General features: G+C 54.4%; 15 protein-coding genes across 15 annotated transcripts; 4 read left to right on the forward strand and 11 right to left on the reverse strand.

Annotated features, from left to right (window-relative positions):
• Nucleotides 1-75: 75 nt before the first annotated feature.
• Nucleotides 76-2,627, forward strand: L969DRAFT_94983 (uncharacterized protein; the record flags this gene model as incomplete). Its single annotated transcript, XM_014711915.1, has 11 exons — nucleotides 76-378; nucleotides 431-528; nucleotides 581-606; nucleotides 653-711; nucleotides 762-1,030; nucleotides 1,078-1,220; nucleotides 1,271-1,740; nucleotides 1,791-2,054; nucleotides 2,106-2,231; nucleotides 2,283-2,447; nucleotides 2,496-2,627. 11 exons carry the CDS (start codon nucleotides 76-78, stop codon nucleotides 2,625-2,627), a joined length of 2,055 nt encoding a protein of 684 aa, XP_014567401.1.
• Nucleotides 2,628-2,773: 146 nt separating this feature from the next.
• L969DRAFT_50443 (uncharacterized protein) lies at nucleotides 2,774-5,271 on the reverse strand (the record flags this gene model as incomplete). The annotated part of the gene is made up of 9 exons (XM_014711916.1): nucleotides 2,774-2,923; nucleotides 2,977-3,340; nucleotides 3,390-3,721; nucleotides 3,773-3,829; nucleotides 3,878-3,898; nucleotides 3,951-4,247; nucleotides 4,283-4,917; nucleotides 4,971-5,079; nucleotides 5,170-5,271. 9 exons carry the CDS (start codon nucleotides 5,269-5,271, stop codon nucleotides 2,774-2,776), a joined length of 2,067 nt encoding a protein of 688 aa, XP_014567402.1.
• A 54-nt stretch (nucleotides 5,272-5,325) lies between these two features.
• Nucleotides 5,326-6,563, reverse strand: L969DRAFT_17891 (uncharacterized protein; the record flags this gene model as incomplete). Its single annotated transcript, XM_014711687.1, has 4 exons — nucleotides 5,326-5,750; nucleotides 5,810-6,100; nucleotides 6,160-6,259; nucleotides 6,312-6,563. 4 exons carry the CDS (start codon nucleotides 6,561-6,563, stop codon nucleotides 5,326-5,328), a joined length of 1,068 nt encoding a protein of 355 aa, XP_014567173.1.
• A 461-nt stretch (nucleotides 6,564-7,024) lies between these two features.
• On the reverse strand, nucleotides 7,025-7,435 carry L969DRAFT_88138 (uncharacterized protein). Its single transcript, XM_014711917.1, has 3 exons — nucleotides 7,399-7,435; nucleotides 7,124-7,344; nucleotides 7,025-7,059 (listed from the first exon to the last, which is right to left on the reverse strand). Exons 2-3 carry the CDS (start codon nucleotides 7,327-7,329, stop codon nucleotides 7,044-7,046), a joined length of 222 nt encoding a protein of 73 aa, XP_014567403.1. The 5' UTR covers nucleotides 7,330-7,344; nucleotides 7,399-7,435; the 3' UTR covers nucleotides 7,025-7,043.
• Nucleotides 7,436-7,996: 561 nt separating this feature from the next.
• On the reverse strand, nucleotides 7,997-9,087 carry L969DRAFT_491528 (uncharacterized protein). Its single transcript, XM_014711918.1, has one exon. It carries the CDS (start codon nucleotides 8,859-8,861, stop codon nucleotides 8,313-8,315), a length of 549 nt encoding a protein of 182 aa, XP_014567404.1. The 5' UTR covers nucleotides 8,862-9,087; the 3' UTR covers nucleotides 7,997-8,312.
• L969DRAFT_491595 (uncharacterized protein) lies at nucleotides 8,966-10,024 on the reverse strand. Its single transcript, XM_014711919.1, has 3 exons — nucleotides 9,455-10,024; nucleotides 9,178-9,404; nucleotides 8,966-9,130 (listed from the first exon to the last, which is right to left on the reverse strand). Exons 1-3 carry the CDS (start codon nucleotides 9,692-9,694, stop codon nucleotides 9,070-9,072), a joined length of 528 nt encoding a protein of 175 aa, XP_014567405.1. The 5' UTR covers nucleotides 9,695-10,024; the 3' UTR covers nucleotides 8,966-9,069.
• Nucleotides 10,025-10,354: 330 nt separating this feature from the next.
• Nucleotides 10,355-10,956, reverse strand: L969DRAFT_49726 (uncharacterized protein; the record flags this gene model as incomplete). Its single annotated transcript, XM_014711920.1, has 3 exons — nucleotides 10,355-10,418; nucleotides 10,469-10,695; nucleotides 10,741-10,956. The coding sequence occupies 3 exons, from the start codon at nucleotides 10,954-10,956 to the stop codon at nucleotides 10,355-10,357; spliced, it is 507 nt and encodes a 168-aa protein (XP_014567406.1).
• A 347-nt stretch (nucleotides 10,957-11,303) lies between these two features.
• L969DRAFT_88140 (uncharacterized protein) lies at nucleotides 11,304-11,790 on the reverse strand. Its single transcript, XM_014711921.1, has 3 exons — nucleotides 11,681-11,790; nucleotides 11,415-11,635; nucleotides 11,304-11,363 (listed from the first exon to the last, which is right to left on the reverse strand). The coding sequence occupies exons 1-3, from the start codon at nucleotides 11,750-11,752 to the stop codon at nucleotides 11,312-11,314; spliced, it is 345 nt and encodes a 114-aa protein (XP_014567407.1). The 5' UTR covers nucleotides 11,753-11,790; the 3' UTR covers nucleotides 11,304-11,311.
• A 17-nt stretch (nucleotides 11,791-11,807) lies between these two features.
• On the reverse strand, nucleotides 11,808-12,825 carry L969DRAFT_88142 (uncharacterized protein). Its single transcript, XM_014711922.1, has 2 exons — nucleotides 12,501-12,825; nucleotides 11,808-12,449 (listed from the first exon to the last, which is right to left on the reverse strand). Exons 1-2 carry the CDS (start codon nucleotides 12,741-12,743, stop codon nucleotides 12,117-12,119), a joined length of 576 nt encoding a protein of 191 aa, XP_014567408.1. The 5' UTR covers nucleotides 12,744-12,825; the 3' UTR covers nucleotides 11,808-12,116.
• A 127-nt stretch (nucleotides 12,826-12,952) lies between these two features.
• L969DRAFT_50248 (uncharacterized protein) lies at nucleotides 12,953-15,325 on the reverse strand (the record flags this gene model as incomplete). The annotated part of the gene is made up of 5 exons (XM_014711923.1): nucleotides 12,953-14,451; nucleotides 14,506-14,674; nucleotides 14,726-14,754; nucleotides 14,808-15,000; nucleotides 15,056-15,325. 5 exons carry the CDS (start codon nucleotides 15,323-15,325, stop codon nucleotides 12,953-12,955), a joined length of 2,160 nt encoding a protein of 719 aa, XP_014567409.1.
• A 314-nt stretch (nucleotides 15,326-15,639) lies between these two features.
• L969DRAFT_94988 (glycoside hydrolase family 47 protein) lies at nucleotides 15,640-18,198 on the forward strand (the record flags this gene model as incomplete). Its single annotated transcript, XM_014711924.1, has 13 exons — nucleotides 15,640-15,795; nucleotides 15,884-16,269; nucleotides 16,320-16,560; nucleotides 16,610-16,704; nucleotides 16,751-16,823; nucleotides 16,871-16,932; nucleotides 16,983-17,004; nucleotides 17,052-17,266; nucleotides 17,315-17,460; nucleotides 17,507-17,648; nucleotides 17,699-17,752; nucleotides 17,806-18,076; nucleotides 18,127-18,198. 13 exons carry the CDS (start codon nucleotides 15,640-15,642, stop codon nucleotides 18,196-18,198), a joined length of 1,935 nt encoding a protein of 644 aa, XP_014567410.1.
• Nucleotides 18,199-19,171: 973 nt separating this feature from the next.
• L969DRAFT_49949 (uncharacterized protein) lies at nucleotides 19,172-22,070 on the forward strand (the record flags this gene model as incomplete). The annotated part of the gene is made up of 6 exons (XM_014711925.1): nucleotides 19,172-19,202; nucleotides 19,259-19,404; nucleotides 19,460-19,624; nucleotides 19,678-21,252; nucleotides 21,309-21,684; nucleotides 21,730-22,070. 6 exons carry the CDS (start codon nucleotides 19,172-19,174, stop codon nucleotides 22,068-22,070), a joined length of 2,634 nt encoding a protein of 877 aa, XP_014567411.1.
• Nucleotides 22,059-23,173, reverse strand: L969DRAFT_88145 (uncharacterized protein). Its single transcript, XM_014711926.1, has 5 exons — nucleotides 22,921-23,173; nucleotides 22,688-22,871; nucleotides 22,444-22,632; nucleotides 22,219-22,383; nucleotides 22,059-22,169 (listed from the first exon to the last, which is right to left on the reverse strand). The coding sequence occupies exons 1-5, from the start codon at nucleotides 23,084-23,086 to the stop codon at nucleotides 22,085-22,087; spliced, it is 789 nt and encodes a 262-aa protein (XP_014567412.1). The 5' UTR covers nucleotides 23,087-23,173; the 3' UTR covers nucleotides 22,059-22,084.
• Nucleotides 23,174-23,291: 118 nt separating this feature from the next.
• Nucleotides 23,292-25,301, forward strand: L969DRAFT_94991 (uncharacterized protein; the record flags this gene model as incomplete). The annotated part of the gene is made up of 12 exons (XM_014711927.1): nucleotides 23,292-23,358; nucleotides 23,407-23,796; nucleotides 23,914-24,038; nucleotides 24,090-24,225; nucleotides 24,274-24,342; nucleotides 24,389-24,444; nucleotides 24,490-24,655; nucleotides 24,702-24,805; nucleotides 24,852-24,963; nucleotides 25,020-25,135; nucleotides 25,182-25,234; nucleotides 25,283-25,301. 12 exons carry the CDS (start codon nucleotides 23,292-23,294, stop codon nucleotides 25,299-25,301), a joined length of 1,413 nt encoding a protein of 470 aa, XP_014567413.1.
• A 78-nt stretch (nucleotides 25,302-25,379) lies between these two features.
• On the reverse strand, nucleotides 25,380-26,681 carry L969DRAFT_17902 (uncharacterized protein; the record flags this gene model as incomplete). Its single annotated transcript, XM_014711688.1, has 2 exons — nucleotides 25,380-25,941; nucleotides 25,990-26,681. The coding sequence occupies 2 exons, from the start codon at nucleotides 26,679-26,681 to the stop codon at nucleotides 25,380-25,382; spliced, it is 1,254 nt and encodes a 417-aa protein (XP_014567174.1).
• Between the last annotated feature and the right edge of the window lie 19 nt (nucleotides 26,682-26,700).

Here is a 26,700-nt window from a genome sequence, read left to right on the forward strand (position 1 = left end):
GGACACATCACTAATATTCGAGTGAGCCTGCAGAACCCCACATAGCACGATAGCTAGTCATCAGAACACGCAAGTATGGTTGGGAAAGTGGGATCCGTCGAAGTAGGTCCTCCGGCCAAGAAGGGCGAGGGACGTACCCGTCGATACTACGCCACGCCAGATCGTCTCGTCACTCAGCCGGCTGATGACATTGTCGTCGTACCCGACATCCTCGAGTATGCTGCTCGCACGAGACCCGACAAGCCCTTGTTCGGTTGGAGAGACACGATTAAGATGCACAATGAGGAGAAGGAGATTACCAAGACGGTCAAAGGCAAGGAAATCAAGGAGATGAAGAAGTGGAGATACTACGAGCTCTCTGATTACAAGTGGTGGAACGTAAGTGTTCAGTGCCCGTCCTGGTCCAAGCCGGCTGACGCATTCAGGGCAGACCAAGGAGGTTCTCGACCGATGCCAAGCCGTCGGTAGCGGATTGCGTCAACTGGGCATCACTAATGAGCAAAAGTTCAATATCTACGCTTCTACACAGTATGTCGTCTGCTCGCAAGCTCAATCAGCGTTCATCTGACGCGTATCGCAGCGCGCATTGGCAACTCGTAGCTCAAGGTGTGCTGACAAACGCTGACTTGGCTACGACGCTGACGTTTCGCAGGGTGCTGCATCCATGGCATTACCTTTGCTACTGCTTACGACTCCCTCGGAGAGTCGGGCGTGAGTCGCACACGCTCGATATACGCGACAGAGCTGATCGACATGCGCAGCTCGAGCATTCCCTCAACGAGCCCGAATGTGTCGGCGTCTTCACGAATGCCGCACTTCTCGGCACGCTCGCTGCTGTCGTTGGCAAGACGCCCACAGTCAAGACCATCATCTATGATGGCTCGATCGACGAAGATCCAAAGTTCGGTCAGGCACTCGAGAAGCTCAAAGGCATCAAGCAAGGCGAAGAGAGCTTGCAGATCTTGAGCCTCACAGAGCTCATCGAGCTTGGTAACAAGCACAAGCATGAACCTGTCAGGCCCAAGCCAGAGTAAGTGCCTGTCCAGGTGCGAGGGATCTGCGCTCAGTGATTCGTAGGACTATCGCGTGCATCATGTACACGTCAGGCTCTACCGGCGCGCCCAAGGGCGTCATCCTGACCCATGCCAACATTGTCGCATCTGTCGGCGCAGTCAGAACGCTCCTCATCGACGTGTTCCGACCAGTCGACACGTTCATTGGTGCGTTGCGGTTCCTCGCGAGCACTTGACGTGCTGACCATCCTGCGCAGCCTTCCTCCCATTGGCGCATATCCTCGAATTTGTTGCCGAAATGGCGATGATCTACATCGGTCTCTCAATGGGCTATGGCAAGATCGCTACTTTGACCGACACTTCTGTCCGCAATTGTGTCGGAGACATTCGCGCGCTCAAGCCGACCTGCATGGTCGGCGTGCCTGCCGTATGGGAGCTCATTCGTAAGGGTATCGTTGGCAAAGTCAAGGCAGGCGGCGGCCTCAAGGAGAAGATGTTCTATGGCGCACTGGCAGCCAAGCAGGCCAACAAGACCCTCTTCGGCGGCATCACAGACGCTGTCGTGTTCAGCAAGGTCAAGCAACAGACTGGCGGCCGTCTGCGATACGTGCTCTCAGGTGGTGCACCTATTTCTCGTGATACCCAAGCTTTCCTCTCCACCGCCCTCGTGACGGTGCTTCAGGGCTATGGTCTCACTGAATCGTGTGGCATGACTGCCATTCTGCATGTGAGTAAATACAACCTGCCATTCCGAGCGGATACTCACGTGCGTGACAGCCCGACTTCATGCAGTACGGCTCTGTCGGCGTGCCTGTTCCCTCGATGGAGGTTAAGCTCGTCGATATCGAAGAGACAAAGTATTTCTCGAGCAACAACCCGCCCCAAGGCGAAGTCTGGGTTCGTGGCAACTCGCTCACGCAAGGCTACTACAAGCGCGAAGAGCAAACAAAGAAAGACTTTACCGAGGATGGCTGGTTCATGACAGGTGACGTCGGTCAGTGGAACGCAGACGGCACGCTGTCCATCATTGACCGAAAGAAGGTAAGCTGCATCTTTCACGTAAAGGTCGTATCCTGACAATTTCTTTCGCAGAATTTGGTCAAGCTTTCCGGCGGAGAGTACATTGCGATCGAACGTCTCGAGGCGACATACAAGTCTTGCCCGCTGGTCAGCAACATGTGTGTGCATGCAGATCCGGACGCCAAGCAGCCCATGGCGGTGAGTCTGCCAGCCTCGTGGCCTCGTAACAGGCTGACGCACTCGGCCCAGATTGTTTGCTCGCACGAGGCAAATCTGAAATCTTTCTGCGCTAGCAATGGTCATGGAGGCAAGGACGAAGACATCAACCATCTCGTCACGGTCGACGCAGTGCGTGACGATGTTCTCAAGGAGCTCAACGCCATCGGCAAGAAGACTGGCTTCAAGTCGCTCGAGGTTCGTCTGCACGCACGCTGACTTTGCTGCTCACTGACATCGATACAGATGCTCCAATGCATTGTGCTCGTCGCTGACGAATGGACGCCTCAGTCAGGCTTACTGACAGCGGCCCAGAAGCTGCAGCGAAAGGCTATCGTCGAACGGTACAAGGAGAAGATTGACAAGGTCTATCCTTGAGCGAGTCTGCGGGCATTCGGCGCATAGCTCTTTGTCACCTTTTCTGTGTACTTAGTAGCACGTTAATCGAATCCATCAGACGTTACAATATGCTACATTTTACAGGCTGACTGAGCGCGCGTTTTACAAGCTGACTGAGCGCGCGTCTAATCTTGATCCGCCCACTCTACTTGATCACATATGTCGCTGACCATGACTTGAATAAGGCCCGGCACATCTCGCTCAGCCTCTTCTAGCGCGTGACGTAGCTTGGATACCGCCAGTCGACCTTGTTGTGAGCGGATGCGATCCTCAATCTGCACTGATACTTCAGTATGACGCTACTGATTTGTGAGCTTGCTGAACGCACCGAGACCAAGACGGGCAAGACGACACTTTCCAAGATGGAGGTCTCTTCTTCACATGACACCGCCATGGCAGATTCTGATCGCTCGCAAGGTATTTGCGGATGAGAGGTTGCCTGCACATCAATGCGGCGTTGGGTCGTTTCGTCGTACTGGGAAGACGCTTCGCAAGGTAGCACAAGGTTCGGCAGGCTGGACGGAATAGATACCACCGCGGTAAGCGGTGCTGTTTGAGGTGGAGGGGTCGGACGAGGAGGAGCTGGTCGAGAGGGCACGAACCGCTGATGCTCGAGAGCAGACGGCTTCTTACGCAGTGTCGAGCTTTTGTGGCGAACAGTATCAAAGTCCCAATCAAGCGTAGGTAACGCACTACATCGACTTCATCAGCATATCGGCAAGTACCAGAAATCAGACATACTCTGGCACGCGAAGCATGGGCTCGAGCGACTGATGCGTGACGCCCTTGCGAAGTCTCCACCGCTCGTGCAGATCGATGAGTTCGGTGAGATAGGTTGGCTTCTTTGCATGCTTGACAAAGCGATGTTTCAGCAGTTCGCGAGCAGAAGGGCGCAGCTTGGGATCTCGTTGGCAACAAAGCGCGACGAAATCTTTGAATTGCTTGGAGAAGCGATCGTCCAGCGTCGGTGGTGGATTGCGCGGAATGACGAACAGCACCTTCATCGGGTGCAGATCGGAGTGCGGCGGCTGCCCGTGCGCGAGCTCGATCGCGGTGATACCCAGTGACCAGATCTGAGGAGCTTTGTCATTTCAACGCGCACTCGCAGGGAAGGGCTGTCTCACATCTGCTTTCGAATCGTAGCCAGATTGTTTGATGACTTCTGGACTCATCCAGTACGGCTGCATCATATGTCAGCCGACGCTGTGCCGTCAGCACTGGCTGCTTACTGTTCCGACAAAGGTGTTTTTCTGCGATGTCAAAGTGTCAGTGGAACGAGGTGTCCTAGGTCCGGGAGCATACCTTGGTCATCGTCGTGGTCAGTTGACCAGAGACGCCAAAGTCGGCAAGCTTGACAGCGCCGCTGGACGTGAGCAAGACGTTGGCTGCCTTGATGTCGCGATGCAGCTTGCCCTCGGTATGTAGATAATCCAGGCCATGGAGCAGCTCGCGCATGATGATGGCGATATACTCCTCTCGGATCTTGCCGGCTTTCATGAGATCGCTGCACGAACCACCGCCACAGTATTCCATGACGATCCACAGCGTCGAATCTTTGAGGTATGAACCATAATATCTGCTTGGCCGGTCAGACACATGCTCGAGCTCGTCACGCGATCGGCTTGCTTCGTTACATAGGGCGACACGAGCTGGCTCAGGATTGCAATCTCTTGCTGGATATCTTCGATCTCGTCCTCGGCGGATTCAAGATCGATGAGCTTGATGGCAACTGGCTGATTCGTCCGCTTGTCGAATCCTTTGAAGACTTGGCCAAAGCTGCCTTTGCCGATGATCTGCTGCTTCACAAAGAACTCTTCCGGGTCTGCACCGTGATGGTATCGACCTTGATCAGCCACAGGAGGTTGAGCGCGTCGCGAAGCGCGTTTGCTTGAAGGCTTTGAGACCAGCCCACCCGATGAGGAAGAAGACGAGGAGCTACGACTGAGGATCATGGCTGTACGCTCTGTTGTGCGCTTCGTCGGACGAGACGATCGTGCGTCGTGATGAGCAGGTCGGCTCGAGCGCGACTGGATGCTTTGATGAGCAGTCCTGGCACGGCGATCTGGCCTGCGCCTGATGGTCGAGTCTCTTCCAGAGGGACGATGTCCACTTGATGCTGATACACGCTGAGATTGGACGGTAGGCGTTGCTTTGGGGGCCCGTATCGTCCGATCCCTATCGCTATAGTCTGTTCCCTTGCTCCCACTCTCGAGGTCACTTTCGCTGTCAGACCGGGACGACGTCAGACTGAGTGCGAGCGAGAGTTTGCCTGCATGACAGCATCAGGTTCTGCATGTCGACGGAGTGTGGGAATGAGCTAACGAAGGGGTGAGGGCGACATTGTGTCCAAGGTGCAATCGCGCACGTCGACGAGGCCGAGCGAAGCAGACAAAGAGGGTAGAAGTACAGACCAGCCGATGATGCTCACCTTCTGCAATGTACACAACCAGATCCGAAAGAGCTCCCTCAGGAGTGGCCTTTGCTTTCAGCTCAGGTTTCCTAGTGATGAGATCAAAGCGACTGGACGAGGCTTGAGCGTCGGCTGAGCGCACGGATCACCCCTTGCCGATCTGCGCTTGATCCGATCCGAGAAAGGGTCTGTGTGAATTGCGCTGCCTGACATCTCTGTAGAGCCGATGCTGGGCTTTCGGACGTGGACCTCGGCGCGTCGAAGACACTAGTCGAGCGCGACGCAGAGCTTCTTGTAGAACGCGGGGAGCTGTGCCACTTTGAACCGCATGAAGCCACTGAACTGGGCCGGTAGCGTGCTGACATCATCGCGCTCAGGCTCGACGGGCGTATAGCTGACCGTGTTGTCGGGGTTGTATTGCAATTTGAACTCCAGGGAGCGTTTGCGCATGACGAGGCAAGTATAAGATCGACCTAGTGGTTCCTCCTTGCAGCTCGTGACCAGCAGACCAGTGAGCCCCTCTGACAACGCCGATCGATGTCGCAACTCGTCTAGCTCGTCTTGCGATGCTTGCGAGGGCGCATGTTGAGCGAGTGTGCCAGCAGACGCGTTTGCTTGCAGGGCGCTCAGCTTCTGCTGCACCGACTTTGAATGTGCCGTTTCCGCTTGTATCTCTCGCTCAAGTCTGGACACTGCAAATGGGCACGAAAAATAAGTCGAGAACAGTAGACAGATCCGGGCGAGCCCGCACCTGTTGCAGTGAGATGCTGATGCTCGACTTGGACGCGTTCGCGCTCTTCCGCTCGTACACCGTCTGCTTGCTGTTCGAGCGTTTCGAGCTTCGTGCGCAGCTCTGTCACATGGGCTATCGCCGCCTGATGGGATCGCGTGACAGACTCGAGTTTGTCGGCCAGTTGTTTGTCATTCGTACCTAGAGGCACGTCGTCAATTGGCCGAGCTGCGACTTTGGCCCGCAGAGCATCGTTCTCGGCTTGCAGTGCATCCAGATCTTGCTTGTATTGTTTCAGCGTCGCAGTAGCAGCTGTCCTGGTGCGCATCAGCTCTGTCTAGCACCGTATCTGAGCAGAGCAGAGCACAGACTTTCTGCGCGTTCGTCGGAGAGTCTGATGAGCTCTGCAAGTGAAGCTTCGACATCCGTCGTCCTCGTCGCTCTGAGCTCTTCGTACAGGGCCATTGCATCCTGTCAAGCAACGTCATCCCCACGAGCCAGATGCTCAGGAACAGCCGCTTACCTTGCCATGATTATCGCGCTTTCGGCTGGCAGAGGAGCTGCTGAGATGACCGTTGGATTCTTGTAGAGCATGCCGCTTGCTCTTGCTCGCCTGGGAACTTTGCATGTCCTCCTCGCTTTCGTCATCCGAATTAGCTATCCGCTTCCGACTAGCGCTCTTGATGGACGCTGCAGCATGTGCGTGAGTTGACTTGCCGCGCTTCAAGATGGCCTGGCCTGAGCTATGATTGCCTCTGTTCTCCTTTGTGCTCATTGTTGCCATCTGCCTGCCCTGTTGCGCGCTGGCGCAAGCGCGAAGGTATTGATCACGTGATGGGCGACCGTCATCAGGCTCGATCTGGTTTCCGATTGGCTCGTCTGAATCCATGATCTGCTCCTATCAAGTCCTCATGTGTCCACAACAGAGCCCTCTCTGTTTATCGGATGTGCTTCCTTGCAGATAGGAATGATGCAATCTCAGCTCGCATCGCCCCTGCATAAGCTACTTCGGTCCGATGACAAGGCATGTACCGGGTCAGTCAAAGTTGAAGAATTTATGCCGAGCCGGCGTGTAGGATGGTGAAGGCGAAAGCCGGCGCAGATTAAGCCTTAAACAGGCTACGCTCGGGACAAGCAACACGGCGAGCAGTCACGCATCCCTGCTGAGATACTGCATTCTCTGTACCGACCATGCGAAAATCATGCTATCCAGAAACAGGAGGCTTGAGCGGGCATTTCGGCTTCCGAGGGCCTTTCAGCCAACACTCGTTGTAGGTAGTGAACTCTCGGAAATGCTCATTACCGTTGACGATGAAGCTTCATGCCTGATATCAGCTCGGATGCGTAGGACACAGGCCGGATACATACGTCGGCCTGACAATCTTTGTCCAATCTGATCCCGTTTGGGGTGTATAGAAACTATCGAGGTACCAGCTCTTGATGGTCGGAGATGCCAACGGTCCGCGTAGGCAGAGGGTCACGGTGTTCGCGCCATCGACAAACTTGATGCACTGCTCCATGCGCTTGTTATCAGGAGACATCCCGACTCTCACAGAGTACGTCTGTATTCTGTCATCGAGGTTCAGCCTGACGGCCTGTGCTATGTTCAGCAGGGGGTTCATTGAAGGTCTAGCTGGTTGACTTGCCCATTGATACGGAGCAAGTCGGGCCTTGAAATCGAGTCTCATGACCAGAGCGTGCGCAGTGTCATAGAGCAGGAATGTACAAGTTTCCTCTCGGCCAAAGTTGAACCCGGAATCCGATATGCCGCTTTGCACGTCGTCAAGCATGTCAAACTCGGTCGCACGGTCCAACAAGCCTGCGCCATCATTGATAGGTGTAGCGAGGACAGTAGCCACGAACGCCAATGTCGCCAAAGAAGGGATGCGCATCCTTACAGACGAGCACCGCAGACAAGATTGATGCGGTGTCGGCCGTAAGGAGAATGGATGCAAGGCTGCGTTGCAGGGGTTGCTTTGCCTGACGACATTGCAAGTGACGATGGCCTCTCTCCGTTACTATCCGATAGCCTCTAGTCGTTGCCATCACGAATTTGGCTCGACCGATACATAGACAGAGGCCCCTGCCTGTTCCTGAATGCAAGGCTTGACCACGATCCCCAGTCAATCTCACTCGGGATGGTCTCAGCGGTCTGTCGACATCCAATAGATTCGCGAGCCAGTTTGCAGCATACGACCCTCAGAGATAGAGGTGGATCCTCTCCGAGGATGTTGTTGGAGGCGCGAGACATCGCTCTCCATCTCACTTGTGAATCAGTCACCGGTTTGCCGGAGATAGCAACCTTTATAACCTCTACACTACCCGAGCTTTCGACACGAAAGTCCATTGCGCATAAGCCTCATCGGCAGGTCAGCGGCTACGTACAGCGGTGCATTAAACACACTCAACCCTTGAAAAGCTGTATCGACTCTCCGCTGAGCTTCATCGAGCTGCGAGACCCAGTCAGTGCGTGTCAACGGAGTTGTCACAGAGACGTACTATTGGAAGACATACTGTTCGCGGGTCAGCTCAAGCACGCCCGGAACGAAGTGAAACGCACTCCGTCAAAATAGCTATATCCTGCAAAATGCGGCGAGACGCCGAAGCTCACCATCTCGCCCACGCCAGGCTTGCGATAGAAGAAAACATCGATCGAGTCGTCGGCGTTGGAGACTGCGCAAAAATTCAGGTTGCGCAAATCAAGGGGACTTGCGACGGCGCACAAGTAATCACATCGTAGCGCAAGCCGACAGAATACCCTTGACCGTTGAATTTGGCATCTTTCGAGCTCCACTGGTCGATATGCATACTCTGCGGGGCCGTTAGAATCGAGCGTGACTGGCATTGTCTTTTTAATTACACCGAGCATGCTGGTGCCAGGCAAGGCCCAAGCCAGGTCAAAAGTCACGTCAAACAATGTCTTGCCCTTGTACGAGACAGCGACCGTACACGGGTGCGCAGGACCATACCCGCCAGGCTCTACATGTGTCGGGCCTGATCCTGCCGACCCATGGACGGCGCTGGCGAGGGCGCTGCTGATCAAACCGACGGCGGCTAAGCATACGAATAGCATGCTTGTTTGCAAAGCCAAATGACCGTGAGCTGACCGCAGGAGCAACAAGATCGTGCAACGTCGGGTACTCAAGCAGCGTCTCAATGCAAGCACTTTGTCACGAGAATATACGCCCTGACGTCACAACATTGCAACCCCACATCGCATCACAGAGACGATACTGCCCAGCCTATGCTGCTACGGCGCATCCATCGTTCTTTCGCAATTCTCATGTACGCTTTATGTAGGATGTAAACTCTCGATACAGCGGCTTACCGTCGACGACAAAGCTTTGCTTTATGTTTTAGCTTTGATCACAGCAGACTCAAGAACGTACGTGGGTTTGACAATCTTGAACCAATCTGACCCAGTTCCTGGCGTATAGAAGCTGTCCAAGTACCAGCGCTCGATGGTCGGAGAATCGTAGGGCCCGCGTACGCAGAGGCCGACGTTGTTGATGCCGTCGGTGAATGTCAAGCACCGCTCGACACGCTTGCCATCGACAGATACTCCGAATCTGCGATAATGGAACCGTATTCTCGGATCGGGAATGAAGTTTACAGCCTGCACCAAGCTCAGCAACTCGTTGCAAAGGGACTGATCGACGAGCTTGCCATATCGTTCAGAGCGAGTTGGGACAGGAAATCGAGCCTCAAGACCAGAGCAGAGGAAGTGTCATACAGCCGCAACGTACATTTTTGCGGCGGGGCAAAGTTGAGCCCGCGAGCCGCCAGCGCCTTCATGTCGTCAAGGCCGGTTGGAATGACTATCGAGCCAGCGGTATCTTGGGTCGAGACAGATGCGGCCAAAGCAGCAGCGACGAGCGCTAGTATCGTCAGCAACAGGGAGCGCATCTTGCCAGACGCTCCACAATCACACGAACGAGCGTGTGGTGGTTCAGGTTGTCCGTCTCAATGCCGCGTTGTCAGGGGTACAACGTCGCAACGACATCCCTCAACTGTGCGCATTTGTACCGATGCGACATTGTTGCAGTCTGAATGACTGGCTTTGCGATAAAAGTCGTACATCTAAACTGACAAGGCAAGGGACAAGACGCCGAGTGCGTGTGGCAACATTCGTATCTGATCTACTCGGCATCGAATGCTCGACGCGGTGCTCATCATTGGCCCCAAGACGATGACACCCGTCGTACACGGATCTAGGTCCAAAGGGTACGTCCCTTGAAGGAATGGAACGAGAGCAAGACACTTTTGGCGCAAAGCAGCCCGCCAAAGGAGGTTGATCCACCGCAACCGCTCGCAGCAGCAGGACCTCAAGCAGACGACGGAACGAGCGCGCTGAAGATGTTGGGATGTGCATATCTAAGAAAGTGATCGGCTCGAGCGATCCAGATGTACATCATCTGACGGTTGCGAGATGGGCAGACCAGACTCAATCCAGAGATTGTCAAGTTGTCACATACCGCCATACGCTGCTGTCCACCGATATGCGGATGCCAAACAGTATGCATCAAACTATCGAGATTACGGTGCTGCTGTGCGAAGGAGACGCAGTTAAGGAGAGACCTTTGAAAAGGGATCAAAGTCTCGCCAGAGCGATTTGCCGTCAAGCAATAGGCTTTGTGGCGACAGATCAGCTCTTGAATCGCAGAACTCTCAGGAACTTACGTAGGATTGACCATCTTTGTCCAGTCTGATCCGGTCGAAGGCGTGTAGAAACCTTGTAAATACCAGCTTTGGTAGGCCAAAGCCCCGATCGTTGCGCGAAGACAGATCGTCACACTCTTGACACCCTCGCTGAATGTCAAGCACTGCTCGGAACGTTTGCCATCGGCTGATATTTCCTTGCCTGACTGCTTCATATCGAACCCATCGCCAATCTTGTACCAAGTAAGCTACGCCAACATCAGCAAGCGACCCAACGCTCTGTCTCGGCTTACACCCGGGCCCAACTGGACTGTAAAGTCGACTTTCAGGACGACCGTGGAAGCGGTGTCATGAAGCATCAGTACGAAGTCTTGCACAGGACCGAGTGAGCCATCGCGGGCAACGACATGTTTGCCGGACTCGACTACAGCTTGATTGGCGGACGCTGGAACAGCAGCGCTGAAGGCGGCCGCGATGAGCACGATCAGCAGCAAGGCTATCGAGCGCATTGTTCCTTCTGCTCAACACGACAAGCAATGACAAAACTTGACGTTGCCTCATGCATGACCCATTACGGCGACATTGCATGGAACACTCCGTCTGATGGTTCGTACACTGCTTCACCAATGCTGGCCAAAGCTCGCAGTATGACGATTGGAGAAGTTCGCGCAGCTACTGTTGACACAGTCGTCAACGGAGTCCGGTCGCTCATGAGTCAATCCTTAGCTCATCTGGCTTGTTGCGCGGTAGATGCAGACAAAGGTTTTACTACGCTTCTCGACAGGCCATGGACTGTATCGGACCCACCGATCCGAAAATCCCAAGCTATAAGAGCAAAGGCTATGCACAGATCTGTACAGGGATCTACTTGAATTTATTGGCTTCACGCCAGAGCGGCTCGCCGTCTACCAGTAGACTGCAAGGTAGTTCAGCCTGGTCGCATAGACAGCATGGTCGAGCAACATACGCAGGCGTGACAAACTTGGGGCCGTTCGGTCCGGTATAGAGCGTTCCCAACCACCAGCTCTTGAAGATCGAAGAACCGTTGGGTATGCGGAAGCAGATGTTGGCAGTCATGGGAGCTTTGGATATTTCAAAGCACTGCTCGTAACGTTTGCCATCCGCAGAGATTACAGTGCTATCAAAGTCAGCTTTGATCCCTTTGCCAAACCCATACAGGACAATCCGCTGAGCCTGCATCAGCGATCAGTTTGTCATGGGTGAATGACTTACCTGTGTTTCAGGCGTCATTACGCAGGCAAAAGTGATCTTCGAGATGAGCGTAGCAGCCGTGTCATAGAGCATGAATGCGCAATCATGAACCGGACCGAGGTGGTCAAAAGGGCCAGCGACATTGTGTGCGTCGTCAAGCGGGCGAGCCTTCAGGTCAGAGCTATGCTCGGGCGTGCTGGGTACTGCAAGAGCAGCAGCGATGAGAGCGAGTACTGTAAGAGCTATCGAGCGCATCTTGACCTTGGAAGCCGTGGTAGGAATAAGACAAATATCCATGTCACGGAAAGTCTCCGTCGTCAAGCACGTCGCCAGAGCTCCTTGGATCGAACACGCAAGCAGCAACAGATTGAACGCCTCCCCGGTATCGTCGACACGGAAGGCAGCGATGCATTGCAGTCGGTGCGGCTTTCTCGACAAGTGGTCGTGTCTACATGGACTAGTAGCTGTTGTTATCGCGCTGTAGGAAATTGGTTAGAGGTCCAGTCGAGATTCTGTGCAATGCAATTGAATTGGTGCGCAGGCAGTCGGCCGTTGGTACGCACGTGATAGTCCCGATCTGCTCAAAGTCGTTCTTTGTCTCTGTCGTGTAGAACTGATCAAAGTACCAGCTCGTCACCAGGGGTGCGCCATGGAGGAAACGAAAGCAGAGAACGATCCAGTCGTCGTTCTTGGCGAATCTGAAGCAGTGTTGGATCGTCTTGTGATCAGGTGACTGCCCGGTACTATATGCCTTGACGGAAACTCCATCATAATGAATGATGTCCATGCCCTGGCAGGATCGTAATCAGCGAGCCCGCGGGACATATCGGCAAGGCCCTACATCGTCCTGTCTGACGTAATAGCCGAAATTGAAAGCAAAGACAGGTGTAAAGCTGCTATCGCTGATTATGAAGTGACAATCGACGTTGGGACCACGAGCTGGCGATGTACGGCGCTCGAGCTTGCCGTTGCCGCTTGGCGGGAGGGCGTTGTGGGGCGATCTTGCGATGATTCTGTCATCAGCCAGCAGAGGCGAGGCAAAAGCTCCACCGCAGAGAGTCACGAGCATTAGAACGTTTCTCATTATCGTAAGCATGCTGCTAAATAGCGCTTTTCAGAAGGATAGAGAGTCGGAATGAAGGTATTGGCGACAAGAGGCAACGATGTCACGCTACTGCAGCGCGCGGCGCGTTACGACTGACTACATGTTACGCCACGGACTTAGCTGCGATTGCGTGCGACGCGCAGACACAACAACGACAGGGATGCAATGCGATACAGAGATGCATAATGCTAGTAGGCTCTCTGCCCACCTGCGCTCAAATTGATAGTGACGCCCTTCTTCTTCTTGCGGCCGCTTGCAGGCGGAGCCGGCTTTGCTTCGATCGCGTCCAGCTGCCAGAGCCTGTCATCGTCCGAGTAGCCTTCTTCGGCTTCGTGTGCAGCTACTGGATGCGCAGCGACAGGCACAGAGCGTGTTCCCCAGACTGTTCTCGGCCCTTCGTCGAGTGACGGCCGTGGCGAGTGGGGTTGCGGAGAGACAGAGAGACTGGTGCCGTAAGAGGACGAGAAGCTGGCAGAGAACTCTTCGGCGGACAACATACTCGTCTGTCCTCGGATGGGCATCGAGTAGAGCGATTCCCGATCTTTCTCTCGGTTCTCGGCGTCTATTCGCGCTTTCTCCTTGTCTTCGCGCTTGAGCTTCTCCTTGCGCTTGTTAAGCCGTTGCTTGAGCGGTGCAGCAAAGCTATCGAGCGCCTCTTGTCCGACGATGCCCGTGAGGTCGGTCTCGATGAAGGCGACATCGCAAGCAGAAGGCAGATGGGACAGCCATTTACACTTCCTGCGCATATCGTCGTCCATCGAGCCTTCATCGACAGCTTGCACTTTGACTGTGAGCGTCTCCGGGAACGATGCGTATGAGCCAAAGTGCGCCTGCAAGATGCGTATGTCCAATGCGTGCAAGTAGATATGCTGACCGGACGCAGCCTGATAGTAAGTCCAAGCGGCTGCTTCGGGCGGCGGCGGATTAACGTTCTTCTTGGTCTTGGTGGGCTGAACAAGATCTAGATGGGTATGTTCGAGCACCGTCCTGACTTCAGTTGATATGTCAGATTGCTCTTCTGGTTCGGTGTCGGATGGTACGGGCAGCTTCAACGCTTGACTCAAGTATCGCCGATGAGCCGCAGTTTCCGCATCTTGTAATTGCTTGAGATCGCGCAAGGCTTGCTTGCGTGCGCTCATGACGCTGTGCTTCTTCAGTTCGCCAACCTTGTCGGTCTGATCGGCGACTTTTTTCATCGCTGCCCGGACAAAGGTAACGCCTATATCTTCCTTGCCCGCCAAGCGGGTCAGCAACCGCTCTTCTCGCTCGAGCTGAGTCATGTCAGAGGCCAATTCTGCAGTCATGTAGTCTGGCGAAGCGAGCAAGAAGCGAGCGAATGCAAATGCGTCAGGCGTAAAGTGCCATGGGGCAACAAGTGGCGGTACTGCTTCGCTAGGCCAAGACGACGATTTGGGGAGCGCCATTGTCGTCATCTGAGGTCTATGCATGAGTCGCATAGTGAGATACCGCGCTTCTGGCATGCCGATCGGCGTTGGCGCAAAGACAGCTCTCGCCTTTGCATCCGGTTCGAACTGAGATACCAGCAAGGTGTGCTCTGCGGATATTGCTGCCGGATCTGTCCATTTGACGCTCTTGAGATCTTTGCCATAGATCGCATCGGTACAGACTGGACATTTTGCCCACTTGCTCTCGGCCAGCTCGATATAATGTAGCAAGCAAGGATAGCCTGCGGTTATGAGTCAGTGCTCCAATACTTGTCGCAGAGCTACCATGGACTGACAGAAGATGTGACCGCACTTGGTCATGCGCGGCGCAACGGGTTCCGATAAGCAAATTGGACAGAAGAGATCTGCAGGCGGCGATGCGGTAAGCTGAGATTGCACTGCTTGGGCGACATTAGGCAGCACAGGTGGTTTGAGTGCAGACGTGGTCGGCACAAGCACTTGCAGCTAGCCATGAGTCATTTAGTCTTGCTTAGGCTCAGTCAGCAATCTGCTCACCACATCCGGCCATGAAAAGTATATATCAGCTGTGAATTAAGTCGCCGTCAGATCAAATACGATTCGTGGTACTGCGACTCACGATCAACAAAATGGACGGTATAGTCGTACGTCGGCTTGAGCATGAACCGATATTGCGCGTTGGTATAGCGCTCTTTGTCATACCAATTGCGGTGATTCCAAGTCGACTGTCTACTCCTTCTCGCGCTCGAGCTCGCTTGGTGAGAGTAGTGATGATTCTCTTCGTGTCGAGGCGGCAGATGAAAGGCCAGCAGCTGCGCAAGATCTCAGCTCTGTGTTTTGATGGTTGATCGCGCTCGCGCTGCTCACGTTGTCCGCGTCTATACGGTGATGTCGCGACTTGCGCCCACCTTTGTGGCCGTCGTTATGAGAGCCAGAATTCGAGTTGGCACCTGACGAGCCGTGAGATTGCCGGCGACCAGGTTGCGTGCTATGGGTCAGCGAGAACGCCGATTGTGATGACATGACGATGTCGGCCGGCTTTGTGTGAGTCCCGCTGCCTGATGCAGTCGCGGACCCGCTTGCACTTGCTCCGTACAATGATCCTGGAGTAGCATTGGCTGCAGGTCGGTAGGCCATTGTGCCGTCGACACCACGTAAACGTCCGCCGTACCTGCCCGCGATCTGACCTCACGACGCGATCCGCTTGTGCGGTGTGCCGGCCAGCAGCTCTCTGCGGTCTACACGGTCCAGTGTTCCTGTGCTTAGGAAGAGTCGGCCAAAGCCGCTGTCTGGAGAGCGCTTGACGCTCACACAGGCGGTAGAGAGCCAGAAGTTGATTGCCGGTTGAATGAGTCATCGGGGCACTCCGCCTGAGTGTCAATCGCTGCACACGTAGCTTCGACTTGTCGGCATTCCAAAGCAGCTCTGCAGTTGTATCCTCCTTGCTCGGCATGTCTCTCCGACAGCGCACGAACGCAACATCTGCTCGAAGCAAGGAAGCAGATCACGACACAAGCGAACAGATAGACGCTCACAACGCAGCCATTCGTGCACGCAACGCGCACTATCGCAAGCGAGCGCAAACACCGCTGAAGCAGCGATTGAAGGTGCGGCATCACATGCAATCACCAGGCATCGCTATGCAGAGCATGCTCGAATCCGTGCGAACCTGATGCTGACTACGTTGCTATGCAGGATGACGCTGCGCGCAATTTGGCAATCCTTGCAGGACTTGCTGTCGTCTGCCTCTTTATAGGCATCAGAGCCGGAGAGGTACATTTGCCAGCATGGTTGGGTAGTCATGGAGCTGCCAAGGTTGTCAAGCTTCAGCCAGGCGATGCGTCACACCCACGTAAAGGCGCAAAGACGAGCCTGTTCAACTTGCAGCCTGTCGAAGCTACGCCTGCTTTCAGCGAGGACACTGAGCGGCTCTCGGCTGTCACGAATGCCTTCAAACATTCGTACTCGGCGTATGAGCGTGATGCCTGGGCCTGCGATAATTATCATCCCTTGCCGTCAAAGTCAAACGTAGGCGGACTTGGAGGCGGCAGCAATCTGACTTCGTCGGGTGGCATCGGCTAGTGAGCGCGATTTGTCATACGTGTTTGCCGGACTGACTGTCAATGCACAGCTTCATTCTGGACACACTTGACTTCCTGTACATGCTTGACCTGAAGCCAGAGATCGAACGCGCAAAGACGTGGCTGCGAGATTTGCACACATTCGATGTCGATGATCGCTTCCACGCTTTCGAGGTGACCATTCGATGTCTTGGCGGGCTTCTATCTGCATACCACCTCTCTGGTGGCGAGGCAATATACCTGGAAAAAGCAAAGGAGCTCGGTGATCGCTTATTGCCTGTCTTCGATACGGTATGAGCAAGTTCAAGCTCGCCCAATGGCTTCTCACATCGTCCTGCAGCCATCTGGCATTCCTGCGAGCTTTATCAACCTGAAGACTGGGCAAGCGATATATGACTTTGACAACTACAACATGTCCTCCCTTGCAGAGGCAGGGTCAGCGCATTGCCTTACGCGCTGAAAATCACTCATAAGATCGCAGGACTTTGCAGCTCGAGTTTCGATATCTCTCGGAATTGACAGAAGATCCCATCTATTGGGAAAAAGCTGAAAGGGTGCGTTCACGTCATGTACGCATACTCAGACTGACGACGGGGTGCAGGCAACCAGCCAGATCGCAAAGCAGGCTGCGGACATGGACATGGGCCTGCCCTTTTATCTGGAGTATGTCGCCGTTACGACGCTCAAAGCTGTCGAGCTAACGCGTCGATCAGTCCCAATACTGGAGAATTCAGAGCACGTCGCTCCGGTCTAAAGCTTTCGTCAGCTGACAGCAGACGCAGATTTCTGATATACGTCTCGGCTCGCGGTCAGACTCGTACTACGAATATCTGCTTAAGCTCTACCTACAATCGGATCGCACAGACGAGCGCTATCGAAAATACTGGGATCACTCGCTCGAGGTCATAGCAAAGACACTGATCAATATCACGCCGCGGCACAAGCTGCTCTATACCCAAGAGCTGATACCGCAACGTGACCTCAAATCAGGTGGCATGTAAGCTGTTGCAAACTGGTACCGCACTGTGCTGAGCAGCATTGACAGCAACCTTGCAACGTCACCCAAGCAGGATCATCTCGTTGCATTCCTCCCAGGCTTGATCATGCTCGGCGTCACCGAAGGACAGCCAGACGCCATCCCAGCCGATACTGGCTCGTTCGATGAGAAACAAGAAGTCAGCTGGCAAATCGGTGCGCTGCTCCTGACCCTCGCCGGCATTGCTGACATATCGAGCAGGCACGAACCTGTTGCAGACTTTCGCGACAACGTACTTTCAGAGCAGAACAGGACTGAGCCCCGAAATTGCGTTCTTCTATACAAAGGAGGAGATCGAGCAGAAGAAGGACCGTCGCGATTGGTACATCGCGAAGCGTCAACCGTCAGTATCATCAGCCGCTGATTTTAGGCCGGGCTGACATTTGCATCTAGCGCGAGGCCCGGCTTCACGCCTGATCCACCTGGAGATGCGAAAAACATGCTGAGGCGAGTACTGCTCTCTCATGGTTGCGACAGCTGCTCAGACAAGTCAAGAACAGGCCAGAGACAGTCGAGTCGCTGTTCCTTGCATACCGACAGACGGGCGATCCAAAGTATCGAGAATGGGGCTGGAAGATCTTTGAGGCATTCGAGAGGCATGCAAAGATCAAGACGGGCGGCTATGCGACAGTACGTGACGTGGACGAGCTGCCGGTGCAACACGAGAACCGAATGGAGACTTTCTGGCTCAGCGAGACGCTCAAGTATCTCTATCTGCTCTTCGCGGACGCGAGTGTTTTGCCGCTCAACGAGAACGTCTTCAACACAGAGGTATTTTATCCCATGACGAGCTCGATGTTGACTCATTCATGTGTATGCAGGCGCATGTCTTGCCAGTCTTCACACCAAAGGTCACAAACTTCCACGAGGTGGACGACGCGTTCGTACTGTGATCTGTTCAGATATGTACTGTTGCAAGGGCCACGTCGCACCCTCGACTTCGGAGATCGTGTGCTTGGCGCTCCGTGGTATGCGCCTGCCACTGCGTGCTCGTCGCGCTGAAGCAAGTAGCTAAGAAGCAAGCACAATGATGGTCTGAGCATATTTGGATTCGCTGCATGATCAGCTTGACTGTTCCATTCTTCAGACTCAGAAACGTGAAAGACTCGCTTACCGACTCATCCCCAAATCTCTTCTCACTCCTCAATATTCTGGCAGCCCCATCTGATACGTCTGCCCATACTACTTGCAATGGGTCTTTTTATCGTCAAGTCCTCGGCTGAGTACCCCCGATGGCCGCAAGAGTACGAAATACGAGTTGACGCCTCGGCAGGTCAGATGGCCAAACCCACGATGAGACTCCGAAAGATCAGCTTCGTCACAGGGCCGAGGTTAAACTAGCGAGGCCGTTGATGTGGCTCACGAATGAGTAATCATGCGGCTGACGGCATTGCCCGCGAGACGCCAAGAATTCTCCGTGAAGATGATGGAGACGTCAGAGAATGGCGCGGTCATACAGGGCCGCTTGACGGTCGAGCCATCGCCGGATGAGCCAATGCGGGGCAGGCGCTGTAAGGCCGACCTCGTCCTCACGCTCTGTGTCAATGCTGCGCAGGCGAGACATTTCTACTATGGAGGACTCCTTGTTGCGTCGCTTCGAAGCATTGCATATCAGGAAGAGAGATGCGAAGGGACAGCTTTGTATGGGATTAAGATTAAGTTGGTGGCTCAACACTGCGAAGCATGATGGTATGATCCTCGGAAATTTGAGGGTTGCCTGTTCGCTTGAGGACGATCGCAGGTCGCAATACTTCGAAAATCCGAAAGACGCGACGAGTTGGACGAAGCCAAGACGAGCAATGGACAGGCACCTGTCGATCATGACCAGTCTAACATAGCGCAGCAGCTGCAGCGACGTCGATCAAGATGCCGATGATGTTCCAGCAGAGCCTGGCCGGTCCGTCGAGCTGATCTGACCATGTCTGGGCTGACACAAGTCTCGGTGACGGACAGGCTTGGTCAAGGCATTGAGAGCGACCAAGGGCACAAGAGGCAAAGACGAACAGGCCGTCATCGATGCGGCTCTCGACGAGATCAGGATCGAAGTCAAGAATGCAGACCAGGAGATCAAGGCAGCCGCAATCCTCAAGCTCACATTTGTGCGCATCAGCTTACCAGCAACTGAGAGGAATGCTGACACAAGCACGAACGTAGTTGGACATGCTCGGACACTCTCACTTGACTCAGTATGCGTTTCCAGTGATCGAGTGCATGTCGTCTACGCGCTACGACATCAAGCAGGTCGGCTACTTTGCAGCTAGTCAGACGTTTGCAGAGTCCACAGAGGTCATCTTGCTCGCCAACAATCTCATCAAGAAGGTGCGCAGCCTCCAGTCTCCCAGCCTGAAAAACGACTGACAACCAAAGGACAGGATCTGACAACCCCAGCAGCGGGTCCAGCAGCACTCTTTGCTACCCTTGCCCATTTGCCGCCCTTGATGATCGCCTCTACGCAGCTCTCTGACGATCTGCAACCTGATCTGCACCAGCATCTCTCTCATTCGCGGCCCATCATACGCCGGATGGTCATCCTCATTTTGGGACAGGTCTGGCGAAACCAGACGCGTCTTGCACTTGCACAGGCAACTGATCCCGCCGAGCAAGCCCGCATACGACAAGGGAATGACCGGGAGATCCTGCATCGTATCGAGAAGCTGCGCGAGAGATTGTCAGACGACGATCCCGGCGTCGTCTCGGCTGCAGTCAACATCATCCTCGAACTCGCCCGGATCACGCCAGATCCTTACCTCGTTCTCGCGCCAGAGTTGTTCGACCTACTGAGCACGAGCAGCAATAATTGGATGCTGATCAAGATCGTTAAGCTTTTCGCACTACTGACGCCGAGAGAACCGAGGTTGGTCAGGAAGCTTCTGCCGCCTCTGACGGGCCTCATCGGCTCCACGCCTGCAATGTCACTGCTCTACGAGTGCATACATACCGTCATCGTGGGTGGCATGCTCGACGCTAGTCAAGGTGGCGACCGCCTCGCGCGGACATGCGTGAGCAAGCTGGCCGGCTTCCTCGAGGAAAATGATCAAAACTTGCGTTACATTGCCATGCTTGGCCTTTCCAAGATACTGCCGACTCATCCTCATCTCGTCGCATCGTGCCAGAAGACGGTCATGCAGTGTATCGACGAGCCAGATGCGAGCATTCGACTGCGCGCTCTTGATTTGATACAAGGCATGGCGGACGCCGACAATTTGCACAGCATCGTCGAGCATCTGCTGTCGCATCTGGGAACGTCAGATTCAGATCGTCAACCGAGTGCTGGCTCAGCACTCCGGGCACTCGCTGGCAGTACATCCGCCAATTCCGTCACGAGCACATCAAGTGTTCAGGCAACCCTGCACGTCTCTGTGCCTTTCAAGCTCTCACTCATCGGCGCGATCTTGACCATCACTTCACAGCAGACCTATGCGCTCATCAAGGACTTTGCTTGGTACATTGATCAGCTCATTGCTCTCACGTACATCTATCTCCCGATCGCTACTCCCACTGCAGAAGGCACGGGCAAGCGGATTCGTGATCATTTTGTGGACGTCGTGGCCCGAGTCAAGGCTGTGCGGCCATATGCCGTTCGCGTGCTAACTCGCTTACTCGCGGACGATTGCTTTGTCGAGAACGCTTCACTCGCAACTTCGGGCGATGTAGCCGAGATTTTAGCGGGAGCGGCCTTCATCTGCGGAGAATACGCAGCAGAACCAACTGATCTAGCGAGGACTCTTGAAGCGCTTCTCGCCACCAGTGCCGAGCAGCTACCGCCTCATGTTGCATCAGTCTATGTCCATAATGCTGCCAAAACGTTCGCAAGATGGGCTCCTCAATCTGTCTCGTCTTGGTCAGAAGACGTAGAAGGCTTGCAAAAGCTGCGCGCGCTTTCCCAGGCACTTTCGGCGAGCCTCTCACGTTTCGTTGCTTCACAAGATCTCGAGCTTAGGGAACGGGTACGTGCGGTAGGCTCCTCGTGGCCATCTGCTGAGGCTGCGGACATGTTGCACAGTCACTGCAGCTTTCTGCGCTACTGCAATACGTCGAGCCAACGCTGGAAGCGACGGTAGGTGATGAAAGCAAAGTACGGTCTGCAGCCGAGACAGCTCTTCGAGTGCTCCACCTCCTCTTCTCTTCGTACGAAATGAACCCAGTGGCTGTCAAGGCTCAGAGCGCTGTACCTGTTCCGGACGAGCTCGATCTCGAGGTCCAGCTCATACCTGGCTACGATCAACATGTCGCCTCAATCACGGCGCAAGAGATCGATGTGGACGACTATGGCCGGCCAAAGCAACAACACAAGGCAAACGATGTTGCACAGGCAGAAACCAAGCCGAAGAAGACGCGACGACCGAAGGCGGAGACCGAGGAACCCAGCGAAAAGGCATGTAGCTTCAGATCCCGGGGAGTCATCGCTCATACTCGGCCTCGAGCCATGCAGAAGAAAAGCAAAAGTCGCAAACACAAGACTAAGAACGGGAAAGTAGATGACGCAGAGATTGATGCCATACCTATCGTCAAGCTTGACCTGGACGGCTTAGCCGTCAGGTCGCCCGCTCAGCCTGTGATCCGCATACCCGCAGCCGTCATTGATGCAGATGGGGAAATGCCGACGGTCAAGCCATCGGATCGGCAGCGGTCTCCTTCGCTGTCACCCATTCCAGCTGTAACACCACCTGCAGAGACGACCGAGAAGGAGCCGCTTCTCACTGTGGACGAGCCGATACCTGCTATCAAAGTAGTCAAGAAGAAGAAAAAGAAAGCTGTTGCATGAGCATCGTGTTGTATTCAAGGGACAACAGCAGTCTCTTTCCATTCGCCGTGTGATTTCTTCCATACGTAGCGCTCGTTCGGCTCAACCTTGAGCTTGCACCTGTCCCAATGCGTCAGGAGCGATACTCGGACAATGCAGAGTGGCTGACATATCCACTTCGTAAGGCTCAATCACAATCAAAGCAAATGTCTCGAGCGCCTTTTTGACTAGTTCCGGCTCTTCATCGTAGTCGACGGTGGTTGGGAAATCCTTTGGATCGATCTTGCCATCCAGAGGCGTACCGGGTGTCGGTCGAATGAAACTCGCTTTTAGTCTGTGAGCCGAAAAGATGCGGTATGAGCATCTTGACAGTACCATACCGGCCATGACGCACGGAGGGGAAAGCTTGCGGTAGATGCGTTGTCGCTCCGATTCCCAATCGAAGTTCTCTGCTTTTAGTGAGCCTGCGGAGGATGGCGCGAGCTGGGCCGCAGGAAATCCTTTGTGTGCGTTTGCATGTCCTGGCGGTGACACGATGTAGGCTCGGCCCTGGATCCTGAACTGCTCGCCAGTCGGCTCGAACCTGCCGGGAGAAGGATTAAAGGGACTGTATAGGTTGGCGGATTGATGTGACTGACCACCAGGCGATCTCGACGGGACATCCGTCCTTATGCGCTGTGATCTGCTGCGATTTTGGCGCGCGAACATCCGTTGTGGTCAGCATAGCATCGCCTGTCCATCCCTCGTCGCCTTCGAGCTCGTCGCCCGCGCTGTTCTTCGACCATGAACGCTCTTCTTTCGGCCGACGCTCGTTCACAAAGCCTGTTCTGGAGGATCAGGTCGTCGGTCCTCGTGTGCATGCTGGACGTGCCTCGATGAACGACAAAGCGAGAGCGTGGACGGCCTGCAGAGAATGACGACTCCAACGTATCGACGGTCGAGAAGCAGTAGGAGATCGAGTCTTTGTTCTGCTTCATGTTCTCGTTGACGGCTTCGTTGAGAAGCTTGCGCCATCTGCAAGGCGTCGGTGTTGACATTGTGGCTGCTTGACGGACGTGTTGCGCGACCGCAGTGAGGCGCTTGGATGCCACGATGTCGTCGCTTGAGCCTCTTTTGACTTTGGCTGATGACGCGATGACGCAGTGCACGGTCGCGCTCAAAGTTCAAAATCATTTTACGCCCATGCGCAGGTGCAACAGAGAGCGAAAGCCCAAAGCTCGAAGTTCAACGATTGACCGCAGCATGGCAAGAAGGACGGCAAGTGACGTCGAAGCATTGCTCAAAGATGACAACAAAGTCAAAGTGGCAGGTAAGGCGCCAAATTGAACGTCTGGTGCTCTAGCTGAAGCAAAAACAGGCGTGGACGCAGATGGAGTGCTACGAGGCAAGATAATGTCAAAGTCCAAGTTTCTGTCGTGCATCCGCAGCGATAGCCAGGGCTTCGGCTTCTGTGGCGTCATCTTCGGCTGGGACATCTCAGACACGGTCTATACACGCGAGCTGGGCATCTCCAACTCGGCAAACGGCTATCGCGACCTGACTGCTCGCATTGACTTTGACTCTTATCGTCGGATACCCTTTGAGAACAATATTGCGCTGTTCCTCGTGACATTCATGGATCCAGAAGAAGGTCACCTCGGCAAGTCATTGTGCGCTTGCCCACGCGGTCTGCTCCAACGAATAACCGCTCAATATCGAGATGAACTCGGCTATGAAGCTTTATGCGGCGCCGAGTACGAATATTTCCGTACGTCGCTCGATTTTGCATTGATTATGCTGGATGCTGATCAGTCACGCAGAGTTCAAGGGCGCGTCGAGCCTGACACCTACGCTTGTCATCATGGCTGATCAAGTGACTTTATAGAATCGGCCCAATCCGTCGTGGACAAAGGGTTCTCGAACCTGACAGTGCTCACGCCAGGCATGCACGGCTATAGTATGCTACGCACCAGTCTCAATAGCGAGTACTTTCACGATCTGTACGAAGAGGTGCGTGAGGCCATATAGCTTACACGCGAGCATCACTCTTATGTATCGCAGAGCGCCGCCTTTGGTATAGAGATAGAGGGACATCACACCGAGACGGGACCGGGAGTGTACGAGACTGCACTCGCATATACCAACGCCGAAAGAATGGCCGACAACGCAGCACTGTTCAAGCTGACCGCCAAAACAGGTGGGCTACTTTTGTTTTGACGACGGTTACAACTTACCTTGTATCCAGTCGGAATGAAGTATGGCATTATACCCAGTTTTATGGCCAAACCGCACAATGGCCTTCCGGGGTGCAGCGGCGAGTCATTCGCTCTGCTCTTGCGACCAAGCTCATCGCTTGGCAGGGCATGTACACTTTTCTCTCAAGTCGCAAGACGGCAAAAATGTCTTCGCAGTGGATGTAGGACGACTGATTCGACTTTTGACTACGCTGACGATGGGATAGGAACCTCGGCTCGATGCAAAGTGGCCCGATCTCAAGCACGTCTCACGAACGATGGAGCACTTTATCGCTGGCATCCTCCAAGGACTACCAGACGTCATGCCTTGTCTTGTGCCCACCATCAACGGGTACAAGCGACTCGTAGAGAATTACTGGGCGCCTGTCAATGGTATGTGCATCTCTAGCCAAGTCATCATCCTTTGACCCGCTGGCAGTCTCTTGGGGTCTAGAGAGCAGGTTAGCGAGCATACGAATTATATCACCACCTTTGGCCAGTGCAAGTGCTACTCGCGTCGAAGTACGCGTACCAGGAGCAGACGTAAGTCCAGTCTAGTTTGAGGCAAGTCCTCGCTGAAACGGCACAGATGAACCCCTACTACACCTTTTCAGCGATCCTCGCATTAGGGCTGTATGGAATCAAGAACCAGCTTGAGCTAGACATCCCCCCGATCACTGCTGGCGCGGACGTAGCCAAGGGCAAGCGTCAGGTCCAGTAGCTTGAAGATAGAGCTAACGTGCCGGTGGCTCATCAGCAAGCAAACGCCTCGCAAAGACATTGAAGGAGGCCACAGATCAGATGAGTAGCCCGGAAAGCTTGGCTCGCAAGACGCTGGGTGACGACTTTGTAGATCATTATGCTGGCACAAGAGTGAGTTCTCGCGCGATCGATCAAGCTCATGCTGATCTCGATGCAGGAACACGAATGGCAAGTCTACAGCCAGACCGTCACCTCATGGGACCTGGAGAGGCAAGCCTCTGAGCTTGCGCGAGCTCACTGTACTGACATCCTTAACAGATATCTCGAACTAGCTTAATACAGCGAGTGCTTGAATTTGTCAACAATAACGCGCCTACAGCGTCTGTTCTCACAGAAAAATACTTGGTTTCTTTCGTCATGATTTGAGGATGCTTTTGGTCTCGTTCAGGATCGGCTGCAAGTGGTCAGGAAAGAGGCGGCCAGCTGCCTCGACTTGCGTCCGCGCGTAAATGATGTATGCCAGATACGTCGACAGCTGTTGAAGCATAAACGTTATTTCGGATGTTAGTTTGGCTCCTTGGTGGCTGAGATCGCCGACTAGATTACGACCGTCTATAGAGGTGATGCTGAACTTGAGCAAGTCGACACGATACTGCAGTAGCCGCGTCTGCGGGAGGACTGGCTCGAGGGCCTTTGCAGCGGACTCGATCCGGTGAAAGCACTGCGGGAGCACCTCTCGCAAGCTCTCTGAAGATTCACGCATCCACTCGATAAGTTCCGCGTCAGCCGGCGCGTCGAATAACGGTCTCGTAGCAGCGAGATAACTTCGTATGACTGTCGCATTCGAGTGTACGCTATTGAAAGCGCCTGTCATGGCAAAGCCCGCTTTTTGAAGAGGTCCCGTGAAGCTGTCGAGTATGTGAGCGAGATCGGATGTTGCCTCTTCTTCCGCAAGTGGACTCACGAAAGTGGCCAAGCTGGAACAAAGTCAGCGGGGTGGAAAAGAACACAGAGACTAGACTGACCTCGAGGCGATCTTCGAGAGCGTCGGTCCCACGCTGAGGTGTTCGTGCGCTTGGTCAGTGACACGCATGATGGTGTCGAGGTGCCGTTGCAGCATTGCCTCCAGTTCTTGCCTTGACAGCTTTCTCGGCTTCGGCCGAGCCATCATACGATCTTTGAGAGCATCCAGCCAATTTCTGCGCAGATCCTGATATGGCTTCATGCCGGTCTCTGGCAAGATGCGAGCAGCGCGCTCCCTGGCGTCATTGATTCGAGACGCAGAGCTTGCATACAAGTCAGTCGCCAGGCCCGAAGAGGTATCGAATAGCGTCTTGACCCTCCGAGACGAGCTCGACAGGGCTTCTTTGGCAAGAGCAGACGAAGACGAGTAGGCTTCCCTGACCAAAGGCGACTGCGCCAACGTCAAAAGGTCCGCTCGGCCGGCGCGCTCCAAATTTGGCTGGTTGTGTGCGAGCCATGCGACTGCAAAGAGGAGCGCACCAAAGCCAAGGACGCGCTTGACGCTGAAAGAGAGCCGCGGCAGCGAGACTGGGCCTGACCTGCGCGTTCGAGCAGGCAATCTTGCCGAACGACGAAAATGCGCAATTCTCTGGCCTGAGTCGAACTCGATAGAAGTCTGTTCATACGTGCCTGGTCCGACCCTGGGCTGTAGTCTGACGAAGTCGTCATAGGGGAGCCAAGCCTCGTCAGACATTGCTGCGCCAGACAGCGCG

The sequence above is a fragment of the Mixia osmundae genome (genome assembly GCF_000708205.1).
Source record: "Mixia osmundae IAM 14324 unplaced genomic scaffold scaffold_6, whole genome shotgun sequence".
Taxonomy (NCBI): domain Eukaryota; kingdom Fungi; phylum Basidiomycota; class Mixiomycetes; order Mixiales; family Mixiaceae; genus Mixia; species Mixia osmundae.

Excerpts from the sequence above, each read along its gene's own strand:
- L969DRAFT_88145 (XM_014711926.1), bottom strand. The coding sequence starts at position 23,086 with ATGTCAACACCGACGCCTTGCAGATGGCGCAAGCTTCTCAACGAAGCC. Across the intron at positions 22,633-22,687 it reads CCCGTCGAGATCGCCTGGTG|GTTCGAGCCGACTGGCGAGC; the intron begins GTCAGTCACATC and ends TTCTCCCGGCAG. Across the intron at positions 22,170-22,218 it reads GAGCCTTACGAAGTGGATAT|GTGCAAGCTCAAGGTTGAGC; the intron begins GTCAGCCACTCT and ends GCATTGGGACAG.
- L969DRAFT_88142 (XM_014711922.1), bottom strand. The coding sequence starts at position 12,743 with ATGAGAAACGTTCTAATGCTCGTGACTCTCTGCGGTGGAGCTTTTGCC. Across the intron at positions 12,450-12,500 it reads ATTACGTCAGACAGGACGAT|GGCATGGACATCATTCATTA; the intron begins GTAGGGCCTTGC and ends CGATCCTGCCAG.
- L969DRAFT_88140 (XM_014711921.1), bottom strand. The coding sequence starts at position 11,752 with ATGCTCTATGACACGGCTGCTACGCTCATCTCGAAGATCACTTTTGCC. Across the intron at positions 11,636-11,680 it reads TAATGACGCCTGAAACACAG|CGGATTGTCCTGTATGGGTT; the intron begins GTAAGTCATTCA and ends ATGCAGGCTCAG. Across the intron at positions 11,364-11,414 it reads CCCAAGTTTGTCACGCCTGC|TCTACTGGTAGACGGCGAGC; the intron begins GTATGTTGCTCG and ends ACTACCTTGCAG.
- L969DRAFT_491528 (XM_014711918.1), bottom strand. The coding sequence starts at position 8,861 with ATGCTATTCGTATGCTTAGCCGCCGTCGGTTTGATCAGCAGCGCCCTC.
- L969DRAFT_491595 (XM_014711919.1), bottom strand. The coding sequence starts at position 9,694 with ATGCGCTCCCTGTTGCTGACGATACTAGCGCTCGTCGCTGCTGCTTTG. Across the intron at positions 9,405-9,454 it reads AACTCGCTCTGAACGATATG|GCTGTAAACTTCATTCCCGA; the intron begins GCAAGCTCGTCG and ends AGCTTGGTGCAG. Across the intron at positions 9,131-9,177 it reads TTCAAGATTGTCAAACCCAC|CTTTGTCGTCGACGGTAAGC; the intron begins GTACGTTCTTGA and ends CATAAAGCAAAG.
- L969DRAFT_88138 (XM_014711917.1), bottom strand. The coding sequence starts at position 7,329 with ATGTCTCCTGATAACAAGCGCATGGAGCAGTGCATCAAGTTTGTCGAT.